Raw genomic sequence first — 26,222 nt, 5'->3', positions numbered from 1 at the left:
TACAATACCAATTGGTATTATTAAAGGGGATAAATAACCAACCGAACTTTTTGTGATGAGTTTATTTAAAACATTATACTCATAACTAGGGTTGAGGTGATTATGGATGCATAATCACTTTAAACCTGGCATACGTATTGTGGGCATGTCATTATAGGCAGAAAGAAAAGAAAAGACAAAATTGTGGCATGTTGCGACTGTGACCGTTTTGGCGAAGTAGGCCTACTCTTCAGTGGTCTAGCCTCATACAGTACTAGATATTAATGTTATGCGGTCCATTGTTCTATAATCCACATGGATGGAGGAACAGGAAAGTACCGTTTTCTTAGCCGATTCGACCGGAAATCAACCGATAATTCCCAGTAGGTTACTTATTACACCGATCTTATCTAGCCGATCGGCTCGTCTGGAGCCTACTGGCCGCGATTGGCGTTGACGACACGTTAACCGGTCTTATCGGTCTATTCAGGTCTACTGAGCCTACTGAAAATGACAAGCCTCCTCATACCCTCCCCTAAACTTAACCGCAAGCATGTCGCAGCGCGGTCCTAATATTAACGCATGTTCGCCAACCTTAATCCTGTCGTTTTGGTCTACTGCCTACTAAAAACGACAAGCCTCCTCATACCCTCCCCTAAACTTAACCGCAAGCATGTCGCAGCGCGGTCCTAATATTGACGCATGTTCGCCAACCTTAATCCTGTCGTCTTTTTTTTTCTCAGTCGGCAGGCATGCCCATACTCGTCCGAAAAAGCCGTGCTGATCCTAACTGATAACTGCGGTCTTGTCCATTGATACCAGTCGAAACGGGTGGTTTTCTACACAATGATAAAAGGCAGATTAAGTCAAAACATCTAAGAACCTTCTGTGAAAGGCTAAACCACTCCTAGTGGACATACAGTACTTAAACCCAGGGGTTCTCAACGTTTTTGGCCGGGGACCCCCGGAAATGTTTTGGCAATGTCTCGCCCCGCCCCGCCCCCTCCCGACCCCCAATATAAATTGACTGCTACAATAACCTTAAACCATTTTGGGCGGGAACCCCTTTTGGTGTTTTAAGCATTGTTATAATTTAGCTATTGAAAAATAGCAGATCTACAAGCTCATAGCGCGCCACCGAGTGGCGCGCTACGAGCTTGTAGGTCTGCTATTTTTGAAAAATCGTGAAAATAACATTTTTTTTTGGAAAATAATTTGGGGACCCCCTAAAATAATTTGGCGACCCCCCGAGGGGTCGCGACCCACGGGTTGAGAACCCCTGCTTTAACCCATAACACTTTTCAAAAATAGCAGATGTACTAGTATACAACCTGGCAGCCTGTGAGCTTGTACACTAGTACATCTGCTATTTTTTAAAAGTTTTGAAAGTGTGCAAACTACTGATTTAGAAGGCATTTTGTAGAATAGCGGCCTCAGGCTAAAATAAATCTCAGAGACCCTCGATGATGGTTGGATATCTGTGTCTCTCAAGGCTTATAGGAGAACACATGGGCCTCGGCATAGTGAGCTTTGCCTTGGGGAGGGAATTGGACCCGGCATCTGTACTTCACAGAGTTCTGGATCATGACGGATCGTGAGCCATTAACAGTTGCATGGAAAGCATGCGGCGCAATTCCGCCATTGCCACTGTGGGGGCCATGCAGTCGGAGAGGAGATCAATCACCAGGCAGAACCCAGGCTGCCTGCATGGACTCTCCAACTCCAAGCGGACTCCACTCGCTTTCCTTCTCTTTGCCGCTTTCATATTCTTTCGGACTGTCTCTCTCCCTCTCTCCCATGTGTTCTCGCTTCTCTCGCACACACATGTACACCACTCTCTCTCTCCTGCTGGTCATGCCTGTCAATGTGAGCCAGAGCCAGTCTCAACAACACCCTCCTCTCCCAGCCCCTCTCCCCGGTGTGACATTCATAGCATTTCAATTGAGCCATCAATCTGTCAAGCTTTTCTCCCTCTAAGCCAGCAGCCAGCAGTGGGCGGGACAGACAGAGGAAGCCGGGACAGATATATACCTTGGCCTCCCCTTGCCTGCCACTCCTCAAGCTGGAGCCCTAACAAGCACAATATGTCTCAAGGCATGATGGGAAATAGATGAGCTTTTGGTTGCCAGCTGAGGCAGGACTAGACATTCAATCCTAATGTTTCTCATGCTGCTCATTCATTCATCAAACGCAGGGTGTTTAATTTTCTTTTGCTGTTGACTGAGTATAGTTTCACTTCTGTGAATTATTTTTTAAAACTGACACAAAGAGGGGGTCCCCTGGTTCTTAGTCAGGATCTTGGTGTTCTGGTATGCTCACCAGACGATGAGCGTAAAATGGGGGAAGTCAATGTCTGCTCCCTTGCAATGGTGTCCGTCAGGGAGGAATTTTCTTTTTAATCTTTATATGAATGATTTATCATTGTTTTTAAATGCATGTGGTACAGAGTGTAGGGTTGCCGGGGTTGGTGACTCACAAATTAATCACCTGATGCGGGTGATTTGGTCATTTTTAGTCTGTATAGTGCTGGTCTCCAACAGCATCTGGGCGTATGCTTACAGTATGCTGAGTTTGGGCTTGATTTTAATATAAAATACAACGCTAAAAAGAGTGAAATCATGATTGTCCGAAGTAGGGAAGACAGACGGGATCCGAAGGTAATTCCGACCGAGCATTAGTCCGACATGCGGGAACAACGGTCGGGACTACCTCTCGAACATGCGCTGCTCCCGTGCTTGCGGTTATGGTTAGGTTAGGGTTTGAGGTAGGTTGTCGGTCTAATGACTGTCGGACCAATAAAGGGTATGCGCATGCTTAAAGTGAATGGCACATCGAGTGGCAAAGCGAGTGGCAAAGCGAGTGGCAAAGCAACATGCAAAGTGAGTTTAACATTGTTTACCGTTGTTTAATGCAATCAGATTTTCTGTTTGGATGTATGGGCTATCAAGGCCAGAAAGTAGTTTTTTGCCACTTGGTAGGCATTCCTGCATAACTTCCGGGTTTGATGATGATGTCACGCGCATACTCTCTATAATAGTGTCGGAACTAAAGCCTGTACCCAAGACAGACACTCAATCTTTCCTGACTTCCATCTGGCTGGCACTGCCCTTAGAGTGTGCAATGAGATCACTTATTTGGGCCATATTATCTCTGATGACCTTTCACCACCTCAAACCCTAACCTAACCATAACCGCAAGCACGGGAGCAGGCGCTAGTCCGAGATGCGGACGCATGTCGAACTAACGCTCCGTCGGAATAAAGTATGCCTCCCTCTACAGTATAGACAGCGGGCGGAAGCTGTATGCCCAAGCGAACATGCTGTGTCGCAAATTTAGCATGATATCGCTATTAAATCCTTCTATACACCACTGTATACTGCGCACCTTTGATGTCGCTACAGACAAAGCAGCATCAGACGACTCACAGGCCACTTTTCCACCGGTTGGTTCCCAATGGCAACCGTTTCAGTTCTTTTTGGTTCTTAGTCCATGAGCCAGAGATCCAAAATTGGAACGTTAATTATGAATTGAGTGTGCAAAACCATACCTATATTAGATTGTTATCACCATGAAACTCATTTCCTTTACATTTTTAAATATGCAAATGAGGCATTATGTAGGAAAATATGCAAAATAATCGAAAATATGAAAAAGCTACTACTGTGGAAGGGTTATCATGTATTCATTTACTAGTATTGATCCTATAAACAATTTAATATAGGTCTAGTTTTTTCCCACCAATTTTGGAGCTCTGGCTCATGGACTAAGAACCAAAAAGAACTGAACCGGTTCCCATTGGGAACCAACAATTATTACTGTACTTTGACAATAAAAATGTAATCTCATCTCAACTGGTGGAAAGGGGGTCACTGTGGCCTATAATGCCTGTGAGGCAGGCTGCTGCTGAGTGTTCCAAGTGGAAGCTCCAGTGCAAGTCAGATGTTTTTCAGTGTCGGGGTACCTACCTGCTCTGTTGTGCTACGTAACCTTATGTGTTATGTACAGGTTCACGTGTAGGGCATCTGAGTCAATAAATCATCGCTATCATAACGGACCCCGCAGTTCAGTTCTGATCTAGATTGTGGAACCATTGGCGCACATGTTTGTATGTCAGAAACTGAACAGTGTGGGATATGTGCATTGTATTTTTGTATTGTTTAATACAATTGTGATATGGATCTCCCTGGATCTGAAACAATTGATTGACTTCCTATCTCCTTTAAGACCTCTCTCTCCCTCTTTATATTGTTTTGTATCTAAAAAAAAAGTGCTAAATAAATCCTCTCTCTCTCTCTCTCTCTCTCACATCAGACTGAGCTCCTGTAAAGAGGAGATAAAGCCCCCCAGTAGGGCTGGCCCACAGCTGTCTCCTTCTGACTTCCTGGACAAGCTCATGGGAAGAACATCCGGATACGATGCCCGAATCAGACCCAACTTCAAAGGTATGCCATCTATCAAGAGAAGGCCTGTAGAAAATCACACACCCAAAAATCATCTGTTTTGATTGAACTTAGAATGTACAAAATGTAACCAAATACTGTATGGACCCATACATACTGAGGATTCTATTGTGCATGAATGCACGCAACCCATCGTATTTCTAAAAGTGTTTCCAATAGCTCCGCTCTCATCCTGTCTCTCAGTGCTGTCTGTTTTGTACAAGTACTGTACTTGGATCCAAAAAAAAGCTAAATACAACTTCTGGGATGAAGCTCTCGTGTGTACACGACCGTGTACGTGAGGATTTCGGCCGGTTTTAGGTGGAGGACATTGGCCGGTAGCCAAAAATGCAAAAAGTTGCTATTATGTAAAACAAAGCCCCCGATTATAGGGAATAAAACAATTACGTCAATCCCGTCAACGGGAGGTCTGGATTAATTAATTCACTACGTCAAAACAGTCACCGGTAGTTCAAGGATTAACTTGAATGAGGTCTGCTGACCCCCAGGGGTTCCTTGAGGTGGTGTTGTTGTGAATGGGTATGGTGTGCCATCTTAATATGTTGGTGTGGAAACTAAATTTCAGTTCCCTATAAAACAAAATCACACTAGTGTGAAATTATGACGTAAAATAGGCACTGTCTATTTGCTCAGACACTATGACATAAAATTCTCCATTCATTGTCAATGGGAATTTAATGTTTGTGTACCGGTATTTTAGTTTGTGGGCACCAAAAGCTGGACATACGTAGGAGGGCCTAGTGCCCCCACAAAAACAAAACTCGGTTCATTCGATACAGGCCTTTCGTTTGGGTACTGGGCTAACAACCAGTGCCATTCAAAAAGCAAAAGAATATCATATCCTCAATAAGTGTATCTGATGTGATGTCTCAAGATGGGTAATGTCCTGATTCTTGCCGTTTCTTCATCCCAATAGGTCCACCTGTGAATGTCACTTGCAACATCTTCATCAACAGCTTTGGATCTATCACAGAAACAACCATGGTAAGAAGAACAGCCTGGACGGTCCCATGGAAATGGTGGAATGTTTTAACTATTTAACGATTATTTTATAATTTGGCTATTCAAAAATAGCAGATATACAAGCTCATAGCGTGTATTATCATCATACTATAATCATCATACTATAATTCAGTCAATGTCTGTCTGAATGTGTGTCAGCAACACCGCCATATCTCCTCACCACCTGCACCAATCACTCCCACTTTTCACACAGGCATTGACCATAATAATATGGAGGTCTTAACGAAGCCCTTTTTCCAATTTAACAAATTATAAATGAATAATGAATTTATTAGTTAATTAAAAATGCGAAAACGCACCCAGGGCGCAGTACCCCCAGAGGCCACAAGGGGGGGGGGGGCAATATCTCACAACGGGTAAGGGCTAGTTATTCTAATTTAGTAAAAAAAAAAGCAAAAAATAGTTACTGAAATCTTTGCTTCTGTGGGTTCCTGGAAAAAATATTTTGAAATGGGGGTCTGTGGCCAAATACATTGGGGTTTGAGAATCACGGATATATCAACATAGGTCTTTCAGAAAAGTGTTAGGATTTAGAAGACATGTTTTTAGTATTAATGGGTTAAACACCTGTCCTTTGGTACACGTTCTTGCTTTTAATCTTGCATTGAGATGATACTTTCTTGTCTAGTACATTATACTGTATATATATTTTTTTCTCTTCACATTACTTATAAATGAAGGTTCCCAGCACCACCTCTCTCTCCCGCCCACTTCCTCATTAATTCCCTCCAGTAATGGAGCGAGTTTCCTTCCCCTCTTTCCTCTGTCTGTCGCCTGGAGTGTATTAGAACTACCTTTGGAGACTGCAACGGGTCACTGACGTGCTTATAATGAACTGTCCACTCTGCAATTCAAATTAAGAATTGAGAAAATGAAAGAAATGGATGGGAGAAGGCAGGGAGGGGGGGCCTTGGGGGGAGTGGGGTGAAAATGGCTGCCGTGAAGTGTCGCTTTGGGGGGGGTTGTTGCTGCTGGGTCAGCACTATGTTACAGAGAGCAGTTAAAGGTTGTGGCGACGAGGCCCGCAGGGCCAGACCTAAGGGTCAGATCAGCCCGGACACAGCTAGTGACACTAATGATGCACTTGTGAGCTTTGTTGAACCATGCTTTTTATTGTGATGAATGTGGTGGACAAGTCTTAGATTCGTTGGCCTCCCATGGGATTCAAGTCACGCACCTCAACTGTAACAACTCATAAAATGACTCATTACTGTATTGTAGCCTATATGACTCATTTTTATAGAGTCAAAGGCATGGCATACATTGGAGTGCATTGTCATTGTTGATGTACACAACCTGGTTAGTTACGTTACATTTGTACAATGATGAGACCAGGGCCCCACCACCTCTCAGTTGTTGTTGCTGTTTATTTAACCCAGGAGAAATACCACTTAGATTAAAGGAGCATACAGTATACAGAAATTCCACCACCAGTGATTGCATTCTTTCTATACAGGACTACAGGCTCAATGTGTTTCTACGGCAAAAATGGAACGATCCCCGTCTGGCGTACAGCGAATACCCGGACGACTCTCTAGACCTGGACCCCTCCATGTTGGACTCCATCTGGAAGCCTGACCTGTTCTTCGCCAACGAGAAAGGGGCCAACTTCCACGAGGTCACCACCGACAACAAACTGCTGCGAATCTTCCAAGATGGCAGCGTCCTGTACAGCATCCGGTAAGTAGAGAATGGTACAGTAACAATGAAGTTAGTGATGAGAGGATTCTTGTTGGGAAGGGATGAGCCAAGTGCCGTTAGTGTCTTTAGTCTTTACACATCAAGGCTATTCACTGATGCTGTACTCATATACTGTAGGTTGATGCCTTTGTTTGCGATGAAACATAGTTTTATCGCATTATTGTTGTGTAATTTTCACATTCTGTGCAGATGTACTCAACAAGTTATTATGGCTAACAAAACAAATCTGACAAATTAACTGCAGGAAAAAAAATGATTGCCCTGGCCCCCTGGTGGATAAGGACCTTAACGCAAAGGATTTAATCCTGCATAGGAAGCCAAACATGCACCGCTCATCCAAAGGGGAATCACCCCCTTTTTCTAGCGGAGATATTAAGCTTATGAGCTAGCAGGACTACTCCACTACATTCACCTCCCTCTGGTTCCCCCCAATGGGAACCTGATCCGGGTCATGGTACCACTGTACTGCAACACCCTGGATGTCAACCCGGCCTCCTCTGTGGCAGGGGGGCATGTCCAAGGGGGGCTGGGAGTGCTTACAGTATCTGCCCTGATCTACACAGTGCATCTCTGAACTCTGAAGTCGTGCTTGCTAGTTGCCAACAACCAAAAAGGTGACAATCACACAGTTTAGAGGAGCTATTTTGGTCCCTACTGTATGTATGTAGAACCATTGGAGTGGCTGTGGCTCAGGAGGTAGAGCAGGTCATCCAATGATCCATGGGTCGGTGGTTAGAGTCCCGGCTCCTCCCATGTCAAAGTGTCCTTGGGCAAGACACTGAACTCGACATTGCCTCCAGTGGTCGCCACCATTGGTGTGTGAATGTGGGAAGTGAGGACGCTGGCGTTGACTGTTCGCCGCTTCAACTCCCAATGTATGAATGAATGGACCATTGTAAGCGCTTTGAGTAGGCACGTAGTACATAGAAAAGCGCTATAAAAATGCAATCCCTTATTAAAAGAGTATGACAATCAAATAAGAAATATGGCCCACACTCAATAAACAAAACAAAAAATAAACAATGCTGCTGCGTATTGCATTCCCACAGTGTTCTATTCTGAATTATTTTATCAAGAAAAAATAAATACAAAAGAGATGTTGCAGCTCCAAGGGCTTCCAGGGTGCATGAGTAAGGGGCATGTGTTTTGAAGTTCTGCTTTGATCAAACAATATGACATACTGTAGAGATGTTTTTTGGAATGCAAAGTATGAAAGTATATAACTATGATCTCACATAGGCTCATAAATTAGGTCTATGTGGCCCTGCGGTACTGTACACATTGGAGCACTAATTTATTCACTGGGGTATTTGGCCAGGAAAACATTAGCACATTAACATAGTGTCGATACCTTTCATGTCCAAAACCGTTGGTTTTCAGGAGATGGGGAAAAAAAGAATGCATTCCAATAGATAATAATAATAATAATAATAATTTTATATAGTTATTTAAACATTACCCAGGAAATGCAGTGGAACACAATAGGTTAAAACATTTGGGAAATAAAGGCTGCTTTATAAAAGTGAGTTTTCAGGAGGGATTTGAATCGGGGCACAGACTCTGCGACCATGATCTCCAGGGGGAGAACATTCCAGAGAGTCGAAGCTCTGACCCGATCACCTTTTTTTGTATTTTAGGGAAGATGGAATATCTAGGAGAGCTTTGTCTGAGGACCTCAAATTGTGCTTTGGGAGATATGTCTCGAGTAAGTCGGACATATAGGATGGGGCCAGACAAGAGACGGCCTTAAAAGTAATTAATACAAATTTTAAATCAATTCTGAAAGAGATTGGAAGCCAATGCAAGGATGCCAGAATTGGTGCTTTATTATTTAGTCACAAGCTTGTTACTTCATTGGTTAAATATTTATACTACTTGTCTTAGGGCAAGTGATATTTGGTTACAACTTTTTTTGTGTGTTATTGTTAAAAGCACTGTGATAGTAATCAATCATTGCTATATGTGTTTGGTATACCGAACTGAAAATGCATTTTCTGTTCATTGAAGAGCCAGAGTAACTGACTTCACAGCAGGGCTATATTTAACACTTATTTTAACAAAACTATATATCACCTCTAATTTCAACCTGGCATTCCTATTTTGGGCATGTCATATAGGCGGAAATTATCAAAATGTTTCAAAGAGAGGTCGCAACATGGTAAATTGTCGCTATTTTTGGCTCAACACTGTCATATGTTAAAGAATAAAGAACAAAAGAGGACATGTACCACTTAGCAGATGGACAAGCTCCCAACACGCTGCCCTGCAATGTGTTGTAAGCTGCCCTGGCCAGCCAGGTCTTGCGACTTTCAGCAAAAGCTTTCCTCACAATAACAGAAAAGACAATAGTAAGAACCCTGAGGGACTTAACATTAAAAAAGATGAAATTTGGAGATACAAGGTTTCTGGCCAACAACAGGGACGGTATAGCACAGTAGAAGCTGGGTGCCTGTGAGTATAGCACTGGTGGCTCTCGCGTCGCCTGTGGGTGATGCATTACAGCAGGTAATTACATAGCTCTCACCTACCCAAACTCCGTAATAGCTGCCTCTCTTCCCTGAGGCCGCTTGAAGGCTTAATGCGTTGGCACTGCAATAAATAAAAGGAGGGATGTCTCCACCAATTAGTTTGCTATTACTGTGGACTGAAGCTGTGTAACCAAATGGCACCGTAACTCTCTGTATACCTCCCAATCGGCTTGATGTTTTTCCAACTTTATTGCACTGTGTACAATGTGAAAATTAATTGTTGTTAAAAGGGGTGTAAGTGATATTTGTTTGCTGAAATAAGTGTTAAATAACTCTACGGAGCATTTAGGCAGGGGGTCACGACTATCAAGTTCTTTAGTAAACACAAAATAGGTTTTCAGGTCAGGACACCAATTTTATTCAGTCAGGTGAGAGAACTCATACTGGATAATCAACTGAAATTGGTCGTGATGAACCAAAGGAATATATACAAAATGGGAACGGTTTAAAATTGAAGCTGATAAATTATCTTTATGGAATTCTCTCTCCTGGCTGGATAAAAGTATATATACTGCTTTAAAAAGAGCTGGAGAGACGGGGAGACCCGTTACTAAACAAACACTTTATAGCAATGATTACTATCAGAATATAGAACTTAAATGTTTTATTTGTTTTACAAAAATGACTTGCAGTCCCTTTAAGCATGTCACAAAGGACATCTCTTCTCTACAAATTCCCTCTGTTGTTAACTCCATCTGTCCGTTGGCCTCTATTATCATTTCTCCCTGTGTTTTGTTGCTTACCTCAACCTGCCTTGTGGCCTTTTTCCCCTTCACCTATGGCTGCCCTTCTGTCTTTCATTCTGTCTATCTCAGGCTGACTCTCATCCTGTCCTGCCCTATGGACTTGAAGAATTTCCCAATGGACATTCAGACCTGTACAATGCAGCTTGAAAGCTGTGAGTCTTTTTCTTCTTTTTCCTTCCCAGCCGTCTCTTGATCTTATTTTCATCTTCTCCTTTCATCCCTTCCATCCTCCTTTCTCTCTAGGGTTTATATTTTATGAAAGTGCTAACTCTGCCATAATTCATTCCTAGAGCTACAGGCACGTATAGTTGAACTGCCATGAAGTTGTGACATGGTTGGGTTTATAATTATGATCATAAAGGTTTCTATTTTTATGCTGTGGCTCTGCTGTCTAGTCTTTTACTTAGTAAAGTAATTAAGTAAAGGTAACTAAGTATATTTACTCAAGTACTGTACTTAAAGTCTTGAGGTATTCTCAAGAGGTATTCTCAAGGTATTCTTGAGTATTTCAATGTTCAGTACTTTTACTTCTATTCCACTACATCTGAGAGGCAAATATTGTACTTTTAATCCACTACAATTATTTGAAAACATAAGTTCATACTTTGTAGGTTTTGATTAATATTACAAAAAAGCATCAGTTCAGCCATAAATTTCGGCCATTTGTAAATAACCGACAAGCTCAAAATGAGTCACGATGAGACGCATTGTGAGCTTGTAGATCTGCTATTTTCAAAAGATATACAATTTATACATTTGAAAACTAGAGAAACGGGACGTTCTGCATAATGAGCACGTTCTACTTTTGGTACTTTAAGTAGGCTATATTTTGATACCAATACTTTTGTTCTACTCAAGTAATTTTTTTAATATCAGACTTTATCGACTTTTACTTAAAGTATGCCTACACTGCAGTATTGATGCTTTTGCTTAAGTTAAAAAATGTGAGTTATTTTCCCACAACTGACAAGTTCTGTCTGTGTCTGCACGTCTGTCTCGTGTGTCTAATCTATCTCGGCGCCGTACACACTATTGAAACAAAATCGCTGTCTCTGTTCCAGGGGAAGAGGGGGGGGGGGGGGGGGGGGGGGGCAGAGCAGCTCGCAATTCATTTTCAATGGGAGTCACTGGGTTTCACAGAGCAGCTCTGCTCCATGGGGGGGGGGGGGGGGGGGGGGGCAGAACATGGAACAGAGAGAGCGATTTCGTGTTAATAGTGTGTACGCCACCTTAGTGGGCACCTATGGCTGCTGAGCCAGCCTGACAGCGTGCCGCTGGCTCAACTCCCGATCCCGACGGCCTTTGCCGCGTGTCTTCCCCACATTGTCTCTCCCCAGTCTACTTTCAACCTATCAATAAAGCCCCAAAGAAATGCAATACGGTATGTGCTGGTACTAGGTAGATTTTTGCTACTTAGCGCAAGCACGCAACCCTGTCATATTTCAACGTATGAAATAAATAGGGAATTCATGTATGAAAAACAAAAACATAAAAAGATGAAATATGGCGACACAAAGTTTCTGCACTGTGACGCCTTCGTAACACGCTCTTGCTTATTTCATCAATAAAATGTTATGGGAGAAAAAAAACATTTTAAGGAGTCCATTCACCCCCCTTGCCTTTAGCGTGGATAGCATCTGACCTCGTGGAACCAATTTCCAGGACATAAATAATAAAACTTTCATTTTGTGTCCCTTTTATTGTGTGACCCGCCCCATGGTTGCCTTGAGGTGACTTCATTTCACCTCATGGATTCAAAAGAACTTCAGTCTAGCAAACGGGAGAACCAGATGGAGCATGTAACGGCAGCGTTTGACGCAAATTCATAACGTCAAGTTGCATGCCGATATCTCTATTTACCAGTGATGGAAGCATTACTCCCATGAAGGCTGGGCCACCTAGCCAAAAACGAAACCTAAGGTTTTTTGACCCCAGGGGTTAACTGGGGACAGGGAGGAACTCCTTATAATATAAGGAGTTCCTGACCATATTATGGTCAGCACTATAGTAGGGAGGATTATCACAACAAAACAAAACAAGAAGTGATATTTGAATTAAGTGAAATCACTGAATATACCTTTAAGTACAGAAGTTGAGTACATGTTACTTTCCACCACAGCTATAGAGGGTATGCACAATTAATGCAATAAAATATGGGACTTTTCTGTTTGGATGCATGGGCTGCCAAGGCCAGTTCTAGTTTTTTGCCACTCATTCCCGTTCCCACATAACTTCCAGGTATGATGATGATGTATGTTGTATGAATGTTTGGACAAAATCTGTAGCAGTAATATATAAGCTCATAGCGCGCCACCGAGTGGCACGCTAAATTTTGAGGTCAGGCCTAAATGGGTCAAATGATAAGGGACAATATCGGTGGCACCCAACTGTACTGTATGGCACTTTGGTCTAGCACTTCTCACGCATTTCCTCACAAGGCTGCAATGAAATTGACTTTTTTTACCACCCTACTGTATAGCCCCTCAGGAGTCGGTCGCCTCCTTCTTCCAAGATTGTTATCTCTACACACTCACATCGCAAAGCGCCACGTTTTGAGCTTGTAGATTGGCTACGTTGCCCTTAATGTTCACCCATTATGACATGCCCAGGATAGTGACGGTGGGGTTCATGTGGTTAATGGTTTACGAGAGGAGAGGAGTAACCAGAGGTGTGCTTAAAGGTAGCAAAGAGGAAGGAATTGGTTTACCATCTGACACCGCTATTAAAGTAAACCCAATCATTTCCGATTAAAGGCCCAGCGGAGCTACCTGACCCTGTTTTGACGAGGGTTAGCACACCACCCAAGGGTGGGATCACCTTGGCTGTGTGTGTGTGAACATTAAGAGCACTTTATAGATTTTACAGCTAATGCTGTATCAGTGCCAACACTGTCCACTCAACATGAGGAAAAGCAGAGAGAGGAAGGCTATAGTGGGGTGGGGGGCTGGGGGGGGGGGGGGGGGATGTGAGGTCTTTGGGGGTCTGTGAGAGTCAAGGACAATGTTCTTTTCTAGCCTATTATGCCATGGGCTTATATGGATATAAATAGACCTAACCATAGGATTTTGCATTATTGTGAGTCTTTGTGACACATCAAAGCAACTGTATGTGCAGTTTATCCCACTTCACATTGACTTTGAGCCATCAGTGTTCACTTGACCCAAATCCGCTTTATAACTTGACTTATAGTAAGTGAATACAGCAGCCAGAAGACAGAAAGTGCACAGACTTACGGCACGGTTTCTGATGCCGACGTTCATCTTGTGAACAGCATTTGAACACATAAAAGAGACATTCAACACCACTTCAAGTCATTATCCTATCTGGCCAAATTATTTGCCTCGCAAATTAGGTTTTTATAGTGTACCACGAGCACTGTGTGAATTACGGTTTTACTCCTCCAAGCTGTGGCGGGGCGGGGGGCGATGGGGGACCGTTTCATTACTTTGGTAAAAAAAACATTGGTATTCCCCTCACTTGTTAGAGAAGGATGCATGAACGACGGCGGAACTCTCCTCAGGAGCGAGATAAGTGTTTTAGTGGTGTCATCTTTCAGGCGGGGGTGGGGTGGGGGGTGGCGGTAGTAGCGGGGAAAGAGGATAATATCTTGAATAATTGATGGCGTTGTAATTCTGGCCCCAAGGGGGCCGGCCGACATCGGCATTATTCAAATGTGTCGAGAATTCTGCATTTGTTATTGCATATGGATGCATTTTTAATGCACCTGTAATCAGGCGGGCTGTAAAAGGGAATAGGAATAGAAGGAGAACAGAAAAGCGAGTTAGAATGAAAGACGCGAGCTCGGAGTGGTGCAGCGGATGAACTGGGAGATTGGGTTTACAGTGTAGGGGTAAGGGGCAAGGGGTGGAGCAAGATAGGGCCCCCTATCTCTATTGGCTTAGGAATGCGATAAAAACGATAGCGATAAATCTCCATGAATTCAAGGTTCCATGGGGTGAGTAATCGATAGATAAAAAGTCATTTTCAAATCAAATCAAATCAAATCACCTTTATTTATAAAGCACATTTAAAAACAATTTCCATTGTACCAAAGTGCTGTACAGACATTTCATCAACACCACAGATAGAAAATTAAAAAATAATCAAACAATATACTATTAAAAAACAAAAAACAAAACAAAAACAAACAAGGTCACGGGCAATCAAATGCTTGGGAGTAAAACAGGGTTTTAAGTCTGGATTTAAAAATGTCAATGGAGGGGGAGGTTCTGATGGAGTAGGGGATGGTGTTCCACAGCCTAGGGGCTGCAACTGAAAAGGCACGGTCACCTCTGAGCCTCAGCTTGGTTGTTGGGACGTCTAAGAGTTCAAGGTCTGTGGATCTGAGGTGCCTAGTGGTGGGGGGGTATTTTACCAGGTCTGTGATGTAGGCAGGGGCTAGGCCATTCAGAGCTTTATAAACAAATAAAAGGGATTTGAAATGAATTCTGAATTTCACTGGTAACCAGTGGAGGGAAGCCAGGACGGGGGTGATGTGGTATCTCTTCTTGGTGCCAGTTAAGAGCCTAGCTGCTGAATTCTGGACTAGTTGGAGGCGGTTTAGGGCTGACTGACTGATACCGGTGAACAGGGAATTGCAGTAATCTAAACGGGATGTTATGAGGGCATGAATGACGGTTTCTAAGTTGGGAGTGGAGAGAAATGGTTTTATTTTGGCTATGGAGCGGAGGTGGAAGAAGCTTGATTTAACAACTGCATTTACTTGTTTATCTAGTTTGAATTCTGAGTCGAAAAACACACCCAGGTTTTTTGCGTGAGGTTTGACCAGGTGGGAGAGGTTGCCTAGGTCCGTCTGGATCTGTGCGGTGGAGTCAGGTGGACCAAATATTATGATTTCCGATTTGGTATCGTTTAACTGAAGAAAGTTTTGTGACATCCAGTGTTTAATATCTGTGAGGCAGTTCCTTAGGTTGTCCAGTTGTGAGTGGTTATTTGGTTTCAGGGGAAGGTAGAGTTGTGTATCATCTGCGTAGCAGTGGAATGAGATATTATGTTTGTGGATGATTTGGCCTAGGGGGAGCATGTATATGGAAAATAAAATGGGGCCCAAGATCGATCCCTGTGGGACCCCGCACGACAGATGGGCGGGTGGGGAGGTGAAGCTGCCGATGTTAACTGTGAAGGTTCTGTTGTTGAGGTAAGATGAAAACCAGGCCAGGGCGGTGCTATTGATGCCAGTATTGTGCTGAAGACGGTGGAGTAAGATGCTGTGGTCTACGGTGTCAAATGCCGCACTGAGGTCCAGGAGGAGCAGGATAGCACAGTCTCCAGAGTCGGCGGTGAGGAGAAGATCATTTTGCACCTTCAGTAGTGCCGACTCCGTGCTGTGATTGGCTTTAAAGCCTGACTGAAATGTTTCTGTGATGTTGTTATGGTTTAGGTAAGGAGTGAGTTGACTGAGAATATTTTTTTCCAGGACTTTTGAGAGAAATGGCAGTTTTGAGATGGGCCTGTAATTACTGGGGAGGGCGGGGTCTGAGTTGGGCTTTTTCAGAAGGGGCTGGACCACTGCTTGTTTAAAGCAGGTTGGAACTGTACCGGTGGCCAGGGAGCTGTTCATGATGGCGAGGATGCTGGGGGATGCAGTATTAACAACCTCCTTCAGGAGGGTAGGGGGGATGATGTCAAGTGGGCAGGTGGCAGTTTTCATGGAGGAGATGAGTTTGATGAGGGTTGGAAGAGAGACTGGGTGAAAGCTGTCTAGTGTGGATGAGCAGACAGGTGTGTTGTTTGCGTTAGGTGTGGGTGGGGTCATGCTGTTTCGAATGTTCTTGACCTTATTGATGAAAAATTGTTGGAATTCTGTGCATTTTGCTTCGGACATGTCCATGTTGGTACTGGGGGCCGGGTGAATGACAGAGTTTATGGTTTTAAACAGGATCCTTGGGTTGTGGGAGTTGTCGGAGATTAGATTGGAGAAGTAGTTTGTTCTTGCTGCGCTGATGGACTCTTGGTATTTGAGATGACTGTTTTTGAGTATTTCAAAGAAAATATGGAGCTTGTCCTTTTTCCATCTCCTTTCGGCTCTTCTACATTCCCTCCTCAGGGCTCTGGTGTTGTCGTTCAGCCAGGGGGAGCCTTTCGGTTTGGATTTTTTTATTTTAAGTGGGGCGACAGAATTCAGGATGGTGGCACAGGTGGAATTAAATTGGGAGGTTAGTTCTTCTGTAGTGATATGGGGGGGGGAGGTCTCGATAATGCAGTTAGGTCTATTTGAAGCAGCTATGAGGGCTTCTGAGAATTTATTGGCGGTTGATGAGTTAATGAGGCGTGAGGACCGAGTGGGAAGTTGAGGTTTTGAGGGGGGTGGGGGTAGAGTTGTATTAAATATAATAGTGCAGTGGTCTGACAGGCAGGGAGCTATGAGCTCAACAGTGTTCACGTTAAGTCCATAGGATAAGATAAGATCTAGGGTATGGCCCAGCCTATGTGTGGGTCCGGTGTTCAAAAGTGTGAGGTTAAAAGATTCAATTAAATGCATAAAATCGTTAACAAGGGGTTTGGTAGGGCAGCATACGTGAACATTCACGTCGCCCAGAATCAGAGCTTGGTCATAATTAGTTGTGGTGTTGGTGAGGAATGTGGAAAATTGAGCTATAAAGTCCTTGTGGTACTTTGGTGGTCGGTAGATGAGTGCAATTAACAGTGGGCTAACAGAGTCTACTTTGATGGCTTGCACCTCAAAGCTGGAAAAGTGGTCTGTTTTAATTAGACTGCACTTAAAATTATTGTTAAAAACTGCAGCTAGACCCCCCCCAGTCCGTCCGGAGGATCTAGGTGAACTAAAAAAGCTGTAGTCTTCTGGGCAGAGTGCGATGAGTGGGGCAAACTCATCCACATGGATTTTGGGTGTGAACTATCCCTTTAAGGTTCTCAAACTATGGGTCGGGACCCCAAGTGGGGTCGCACGGAGGTGATGGTGGGGTTGTCAGCTGAATAAACAAACATGTATCGTTCCAATTACGTTTGTTCAAGGTTCAAGGTTGTACTTTATTGATACAGCTTGTGTACAGGTACACAAGAGTAAAACTTTTTAGTTTGGCTTCCTTGCAATGCTGCAGCATATATAGCGTAACATTCAAAACAACAAAACACAGCAAGCACAGCAATCAAATAAGGCAAGAAATAGCATTCAAAGAGTAGAAATAAAATAAAATAGTAACATATGTACATGTGCATGTTTTCCCTGTAGTAGCAAAAGTTTGGTAAACAAGCTTCACAGTAGGTTATGTTCCATATATACAACACAACTTAATTGAAGAAGGTGCAATTTGAGGTTATGTTTCGTATATACAGCAATTAGCGGCTGGTTCTTATCAGTTCTTTCATGTATCTGATTGTTCGGGGGAAGAAGCTTTTTTGCAGTCTGTTTCCAGTGGCTTTGAGACTGCGAAAACGTTTTCCATGCGGCAGCATCTCAAACAGTCCGTGGTTGGGATGTCTTGGGTCTTTCATAATTCCACGAGCCTTGCTGACACAACGATCGTCGATGGGGGGGAGATCACATCCGCTGGTGCGTTCGGATGTTCGCACAACCCTCTGCATTGCTTTGCGGTTGAGGTCGGTGCAGCTGCCATACCAGGCCGTGAAGCAGCCAGTCGGAATGCTCTCTGTGGTGCCTCTGTAGAATTTCTTTAGGACTTTGGGGCTCATCATCGTTTATGATCAGGCCTATGACTGTGGTGTCGTCCGCAAACTTGATCACTTTGTTGGAGCTGAACAGAGCCACGCAGTCATGGGTGTACACTACAGGGAGTAGAGAAGGGGGCTCAGAACACAGCCCTGGGGAGCTCCTGTGCTGAGGGTCAGAAGTCCTTGTGCCCATACGCACCACCTGACGTCTGTCAGGAAGTTGAGTATCCAGCTGCAGAGGTTTGTGTTCAGACCCAGACTCTTTAGCTTGGTGTCTAGTATGGGGGGGGTTTATGGTATTAAACGCTGAGCTATAGTCTATGAACAGCATTCTCACATAAGACTTTTCTCTCTCCAGGTGAGAGAGGGTTGTGTGGAGAGCTGTTGCGATCGCGTCATCCGTGGATCTGTTCTGGCGATACGCAAATTGTAAGGGGTCAAGTGTGGGTGGCAATTGGTTGTTGATCATTCCTCTGACGAGTTTCTCAAAGCATTTGCTCACTATGGGTTTGTTTTTGGTATGCAAGAAAAAGCATTCTCTTTCTTTCTTTATTACTTGCGCAAGCAGAGCGCGCAAGTATTGTGGTCGTGCTGGTACGAATACACGTGTATGCTTGGTAGGTATTGATGGTGACGTAATTAAGATATGTATCAATGCCGGGTTATAACTGGCTTTTGATGGTGACGTAATAAAGATAGGTTTCAGATGACATACATGTACAGACATTACCTTTAATTCACCCGACACTGAAACATATCCTAATTACGTCACCATCGACAGCCAGTTATAACCCGACATTGAAACATATCTTAATTACGTCACCATCAACATCAGTATACTGTATATACCTACCAAGCATACGCACGTAAAAAAGCCAGCCGTCCACAGTATAGTACTTTCAACTTACAACTTACATACATGTACATACATACGTTACCTGTTACCCAACCAATATTGAAACATACACATATCCTAATTACGTCACCTGTTACCCAACCAATATTGAAACATACACATATCCTAATTGAGTCACCATTGACAGCCAGTTATAACCCGACTTTAGTATTTAATTCAATGTTTTACAGAGAGACTGAGATTTGAAAGTTCGTAGCGGTCGACAGTACTTGCACGCTCTGCTTGCACAAGTAGGCACTCGACAGAGTGCAGTTCTAGTTTTCTATTAAGGTTATAGCAACAGATATAGTCTATACTTTATGCTTCCATTTACACATATACAGAAACACATATCTAATATCCATAGTTAAGGCTACCAATGTATGCTTTACATCAAATCAAAATTTGCCAACACATTTTGTGCCCAAGACGTCTGTGGACGTCTTTGGCATTACCGCACGTGCAGTGCCCAAGACGTCTGTGGACGTCTTTGAAAAAAAATTATATATATATATATATATATATTAGGGCCGGGACTTTAACGCGTTAATTGAGATTAATTAACTACAGAAAAATTAACGCGTTAAAAAAATTAACGCATTTTAATCGCACTATTTTTTTCACCGCGGAACGTTGTCACTGGACAGTTTTCAGATGGACCGGCGCACCACCCAGTTCACCGAGTGAAGTGTCCGTTGTTACAGGGAGTGGAAACCACCCCCCTTTAGAATGGTATGCCCCAGCAGCATTGGGGGAACAATAACACCACCAGACAGCTCACCAGACCGGGGGAAGCCGCTGGGATCACTTTGCTTGTCCCCGTGGATTGGAAATAGGATTTAAAAGGCTATCCGATGATAGCGTGGATTACAGCACAGTTGTGTGCAATTATTCAATAAAGAATTCGCATATCACCGAAGACCGCACCTCGTCAAGCCTCCAGTATCGGCTCGATGCGAAACATGTTGCACCGAGCCTAGCCTGGAAGCTAACGTCAACAACAGTAGCTCTGGTCCTTAGCGTAGTTAGGAGTGGACTCAGGAGGAGTTCTATGGTACTTAATTTGATCCTTTCCCCTCACACCCACGGAAGTGCAGGCTGTGCAGCCCCTCGTTTTTAGCACAAAAAAATATGTGAAAGCCTACTTTCCTCCTTCTAACACTATGGATCAGAGCTAACGTCATTCCAACTACCAGTAGTAATTCAAGGACCCGACCAGATGACATGGTTTCTAACTAAACGGTTATGGCCAAATAAAATGTAAAATCTGTTAATGGCTGTTACTGTATGTCCACGGAAGAAACACAGAGGTGCTTTGTTATGGTCATGTCACTTTGCTGCACCAAGCCCCCCCCCCCAACCCTGTGGAATGCATTCCCCAAACACTCAGAGACATGCCCCCACCATCCAAACCTTCAATATTGCTTTCCCCAGCTATTTCATCTATTTAATTCCTTAGTGTTTTTCCTCTAATAAAGTTGTTTTTGATTTATCATGTCCCCCTTGTAAAGCATTTTTTTGTACTCAGAAAAGCTTTATATAAATTATTAAATTTGAGATATTATTATAATTTATTACCCCTATTACAAAAACAATGTTTTATTGCTTAAACTTATGTATTCACTATTCATTGATTCACTAGTATACCAAAATCCATTTAAAAAAATAGCTTTCTCACTGTTCTCGGGTCAAATAATGATATGCGATTAAAATGCGATTAATCGAGATTAATTAACTACAAAGCCTCTGATTAATTAGATTAAAATTTTTAATCGAGTCCCAGCTCTAATATATATATATATTTATTTATTTTTTAAACCAAAAAAATCATAACAATGTTTTTGTTTTTTTTATATATACGTGGTGCCAAAGTTTGTGTTTGCCATTGAGAATGCATTGGGCGTTTAAATTAAATAAATCAGAAACTATAAAACATTTCAAAGTAAAAAGTTCCAGCATGTGTCTACAGTCTACACAGTCAGCTGAATTAAAACAAATTAATGGATTTTCTAGGTGAAAGTGATTTTCACCCACTTTTGCGTGTTAAATTGGGGTTCAGGTTCTGCTCCTTTTCCTCCTCTACACCAAATATCTCTTCATTGAAAATAGCTGATCTACAAGCTCACAACACGTTGCACGTTGTGAGCTTGTAGCTCCTGGAATTGACCTAAGCCCCTCCCGAAACTGCTATGGTCCAATCACAGCTAAGCATAACATGGGTTAGACAAACCTCTCCACCAATATAGTTTTCCTATAATTATGATATGATATATGACATTGTTTTAAAAAAAGAAATGCCACGCACATATTTTTCCAGTGCATACGGCAGGCCTTGTTGACAGATTTGTTGGAGATTTTGAAGGTCTGGTTCCAAAAATGAACCAGTATTTAATGTGTAAAATCCATGATATTTACATTGGAATGAATTAGCCCGGCTGGAAAGTGCAAGTGTGAGTGTTTAAGTGGGAGAGGCCGGGTCTTATAGCTATAGGTGAATAGAGACTCTACATGGCTCATGCGGTTAAGTGTGTGAGAGGTAAGAGGCATCAGGCAGGTAATTACGGCCTCCTCCTATAAGCACTCATGTCTGTGTCCACTTGACTGAGCTGTTTACTGTTCGTATACGGCACATTGCCCAGATGACACTGTTTGCACTGTCCTTAGCGGTGCAAACACGTGTACGGCAGCGCGTGCGCAAGGGCAAACTCTCCTATCCAATAAGTCAGCGGCTCAATAACAAACAACGTGGGCAGCACAAACATCTCCTCCCTGCTGTGGAGTCGTGGGCATGGATGGATATGCTCCTCACGTGTGCCCTTAATCTCCAACCTTCAAATTACCGCAACGCCACTTCTGAAACTCGTGGCGGCGGGTGACCTTTTATTGTGACAAACGGCCAGGGAGGTGGCAGGTGGACAGACGGACGTTACATCACCACTGTTGTTGTCGTTCCACCCCCCCCCCCCATTATTACACTGATTTTATGCTATAAAGACCTTCAAACCAGACACACAAATTGACAGTTCTCTCCTGTTTGAGGGGCGCTAGCCCCTCCTATATACAGGTTTAATGTTTGTTTTTAGTTCAATGTTTGTTTTAAAAACGCCATTGACAATGAAGAGAAATTAATGTTTGTTTTGACACCGTCATCATTACATCATCCTCGATGTTGTAAGATGATAAAATTGTCTATGTTTTCAGTTACAGTAGGCTACATAGAATTTATGTCTGTACATCAGGTGAAAACCTTGTATGTCTGAAAACATTACCTTTCAGGAAAGGGGGGTGGGGGTTGTGTTCTAATGGATCCAATGTAGTTGAGTCACAAGCTCTAGACTTTAATACTTTTTTATTGGTTGAATATTTATAAAAACACACCGACTGAAACACTACATTGTTATCTCTGCAACTCAACTTGCAGTATGTGACTATTTAGAGTGCCTTGTCGTTTACAGACTTGAGTTCGGGCTAATTCCAATCTTGTACTTGTAAATCACCTAATTCTAGGTGATTTATAAGAAGTCGCTCAATGATGCCTAAGTTGTAACCATTTTCAACAAACCTTTGACAAAAATAGCTTACAAGTACAATAGTAGTATAATAGCAGTAAAAAACTTGGCATTTATTTATGGAATAAAATGATGAAATATGGATATTTCATGGGATCTGGAACTCGTATATCACCTACAATATCTCTGTGTTCCACTCCGTATACATCTGTTCTTCTCTCCGCCATCCACCCCCCCGCCCGCCTCCTCTCTCTCCGTCTCTGACACACTTTTACTTCCTGTCGTTATGTAAGGGATAATATCTGGCTATAGGTGGTCATTGTCGGGAGATAATTCACCGACAGGGAGTTTATTATATCCCGACAATGACCACCTAGCCAGATATTATCCCGCTTATTACATGGCAACCTAACATAAATTAATAAATTGATCCAAAACACAACAAAAAAAGTATTCGTGCTGGCTGCGTCTGCCCAGCTGCAGGGCTGGAGCGCTGTCGGAAAAACAAGGAAGTGAGTTGATCAAACGGAATCCATTTTCGGGTCTATTTCTAGCTCAAATGTTTTCAAACACCTTTTTGAGAGCAATGTTTAGCTGTAAATGACATTGTGTGTCACAGTGTGTGTGTGTGTGTGTTTACATGGCTGTCATGTTCCAACCGCAGTAAATCAAGTGGGGCACAGCCGCGCAGCTGGTGCTCATAGGGTTTGATTAGGCAGCAGTCTGTTATAGAGCGGAGCCGCGGTCTGTTATCAAGAAATAACACACCGCTGAATTCAGCGATTGACCAATTCAACCAAGCCATGTAATAAATAACCCCGTCACTCCCTCCATCTCATTTCCATTGCCCTCTCTCCCCTTACACAGTTGGATACACCATGAATGACTTGATCTTTGAGTGGTTGTCCGAGAACCCTGTGCAGGTGGCAGACGACCTCACCCTCCCCCAGTTTGTGCTGAAAGACGAGATGGACCAGGGCTACTGCACCAAACACTATAACACAGGTAAATCACACCAAAAAGCATGTGCTTGTGAATACTTTTTAAAAGTGAGTACCCCAGTGCTTTAAACTCTGAGCGCAACTGTTTCTGAGCAACTTTCACTTGTGTAGTTGAGTACACAGTATAAAGTTCTCAGTCGCCACGAGAACTTTATTTGATTCCAGTCATTTGGATTTGGAGAAGCCAGCATGTCTTGCAGCAAAAACCTATTTAGAAGCTCTCAAGAAGCGTAGATTAAGATTAGAGCATTGGTCAAGTGGTCAAACTAGTAATAGAGAGTATGCGCATGCTTAAAGTGAATGGCACATCGAGTGGCAAAGCAACAGGCAAAGTGAGTTTAACATTGTTTAATGTTGTTTAATGCAATCAGATAAGACTTTTCTGTGTGGATGTATGGGCTGTCCAGGCCAGAAAGTAGTTTTTTGCCACTCAGTAGGCGTTCCTGCATAACTTCCTGGTTTGATGATGATGTCACGCGAATACCCTCTATATGTTCAGATTCAGAAACATCTTCCATCCCAAATATTCCATCTGAAAGCAATGGTTAAAGCCCCCTGGGCGCGTTCCTGGGGGTCTGGAACTCCACCCCCCCCCCCCCCCCCCCCCCCCCTCCGGGAACCCCCACACGGAGTTGCACCACTCACTTCACACGGGTGTGATTTTTTCCCCTAAATTTTGCTGGTGCGGCTTATATTCAGGTGCGCTTTATAGTCCGGACAATTACGGTAATTTTGGGGGTCCTTGACATGAAAAGGTTTGAGCACGACTGCTATAGAAACATACGCTTTTCTGAAAACCGTTGTCATTCATTTGTAGAAGTAGACGTTTTAATGGGACTGCTGTTTTGGCAGGAAAGTTCACGTGCATCGAGGTGAAGTTCCACCTGGAGCGTCAGATGGGTTACTACCTGATCCAGATGTACATCCCTTCCCTCCTCATCGTCATCCTCTCCTGGGTGTCCTTCTGGATCAACATGGACGCTGCCCCGGCCAGGGTGGGCCTGGGCATCACCACGGTGCTCACCATGACCACCCAGAGCTCCGGCTCGAGGGCCTCGCTGCCTAAGGTGGGTACCAAGTTATACGCTTATACACATCAGCAATAGTACATTTACTTAAGTACTTTACTTAAGTACAATTTCGAGGTACTTTTACTTTACTGGAGTATTTCCAATTTTCCGTACTTTTACTCCACCAAATTTATTTGAAAACAAGATTTTGAGTAATATTAAAAAATATATAAATTACCCACTTCAGCCCTATATACACATTTCGGCCATTTGAAAATAGCCTATCTACAAGCTGGGTGACAAGCTTGTCACCCCCAGCACCAGGATTTTTGTGCACGGCCACATAGAGCTCCATTCAAAGTAGGATCTTCTTTCGCTATTATCCCTGAAACTACGAGTGCTGTCCGTGGTGATGATGATCCATTCGAGGTTCGGATGTGATTTGTGATTTTGTATCGCATCGCTCTCGGTATGTTAACGTTTCTGGCGAAAGATCCTTATAATGCCGGTCTCCATGCCGGGAAACTGGAAATTAAAGTGCCCAAATATGGGGAAATGGCCCTGGCAAGGCTTACCTATACCCTCTGCTGCCACGTAGAAGTAGGCTACTCATTATGACGTTTTCAAACGTATGATACAAATATCTTTGAAAATAGCCGATCGACAAGCTCACAACGTGTCGCTTCACATCGCAACATTGTGAGCTTGGATTTGGATGGTCGATTTACTAAGCCATTTGTGCTGGGAATCAGTGGCACTGTGGTGCATATCATCATCCCTCATGCAAAGCAGCCAGAATGTACTTTGGGGGTTTTAATATGCATTTTACTGAGGGCATAGTTCAGCCTCTAGTGCTGTCATATATGATATTATAATAGTGATCAATAATGTATCGCTGAACTGACTTCACACTTTTCCATTGGTATGGCATGGAATTATTTTGAGCCTCTGAGGAGGACATGCAAATGTCCAAAAACTTTGGAAAAAGAAAACTTGCCTGACGTCTACTTTGGGCATGTCATTAAATATGTACACCTGTACCTACTGCTTCACTTTCATTATGTATGTATACTGTATCTACTGCTTCACTTTCATTATGTATGTATACTGTATCTACTGCTTCACTTTCATTATGTATGTATACTGTATCTACTGCTTCACCGTCAGTGTGTAAGCAACAATGTATACTGTAGTTATTCCACACAATTGAATCCAATTAATTGAGTGTGCTTTGTTGGCCTGTGAAATCCATTCTCATGGCTTCCCTCCAGCACATGGTCAATATTCCAATGGACAGCCACAAAAGGGTAGTATACTAGTGTATTCATAATCTATGGTACTTGATGAATAATAAATGCAAGATGATGTCCTAGCCTATGAAAGAACTCCTCTAGGTATGCTAGCAGCCTATATCTTCATGCATTATACATTTTGCTTACTGCCAACAGAGACATCATCAAAGGTTAACACAAATAGATGTTCACATTTATTATTAACATTATTAATGTTAATGCTATAGCAAGCTAAAATGAGGCCATGCTCTAGAAGACGCCAATGTTCCAATCGCGATTAACTGACATCAGAAAAGACCAGGGCACCGTAGATTTAGAGTTATGAGCCTTTTTGGTCGGCCCCTAAACAAGAAGTGAACGGCAGTGCGCATGCTCGAAACACAAGGAGATCCCTGAAAAAGGAAAGGCCAAGCCAAAGGAAAACA

At 43.1% G+C, this 26,222-nt stretch overlaps 1 protein-coding gene and 1 long non-coding RNA gene across 2 annotated transcripts in view; one reads left to right on the top strand and one right to left on the bottom strand.

Annotated features, from left to right (window-relative positions):
• The window catches only part of glra4a (glycine receptor, alpha 4a), a gene marked incomplete at its 5' end in the record, with an annotated part of 76,888 nt that overhangs the window by 39,770 nt on the left and 10,896 nt on the right, over positions 1–26,222 (top strand). The window contains 6 exons of the mRNA XM_079502496.1: positions 4,291–4,421; positions 5,356–5,423; positions 6,919–7,142; positions 10,507–10,589; positions 23,362–23,499; positions 24,348–24,562. Coding sequence (XP_079358622.1) covers positions 4,291–4,421; positions 5,356–5,423; positions 6,919–7,142; positions 10,507–10,589; positions 23,362–23,499; positions 24,348–24,562 — 859 coding nt within the window. The remainder of the gene's footprint in view (positions 1–4,290; positions 4,422–5,355; positions 5,424–6,918; positions 7,143–10,506; positions 10,590–23,361; positions 23,500–24,347; positions 24,563–26,222) is intronic.
• LOC306924175 overlaps positions 6,992–26,222 on the bottom strand; it is a 58,090-nt gene continuing 38,859 nt past the window's right edge. Inside the window, exon 3 of the long non-coding RNA XR_013790137.1 lies at positions 6,992–7,128. This is a non-coding gene — a long non-coding RNA (uncharacterized lncRNA). The remainder of the gene's footprint in view (positions 7,129–26,222) is intronic.

This window comes from Electrona antarctica (genome assembly GCF_951216825.1).
Source record: "Electrona antarctica genome assembly, chromosome: 1".
Lineage (NCBI taxonomy): Eukaryota > Metazoa > Chordata > Actinopteri > Myctophiformes > Myctophidae > Electrona > Electrona antarctica.
This window is presented reverse-complemented; position numbering and strand designations above follow the sequence as displayed.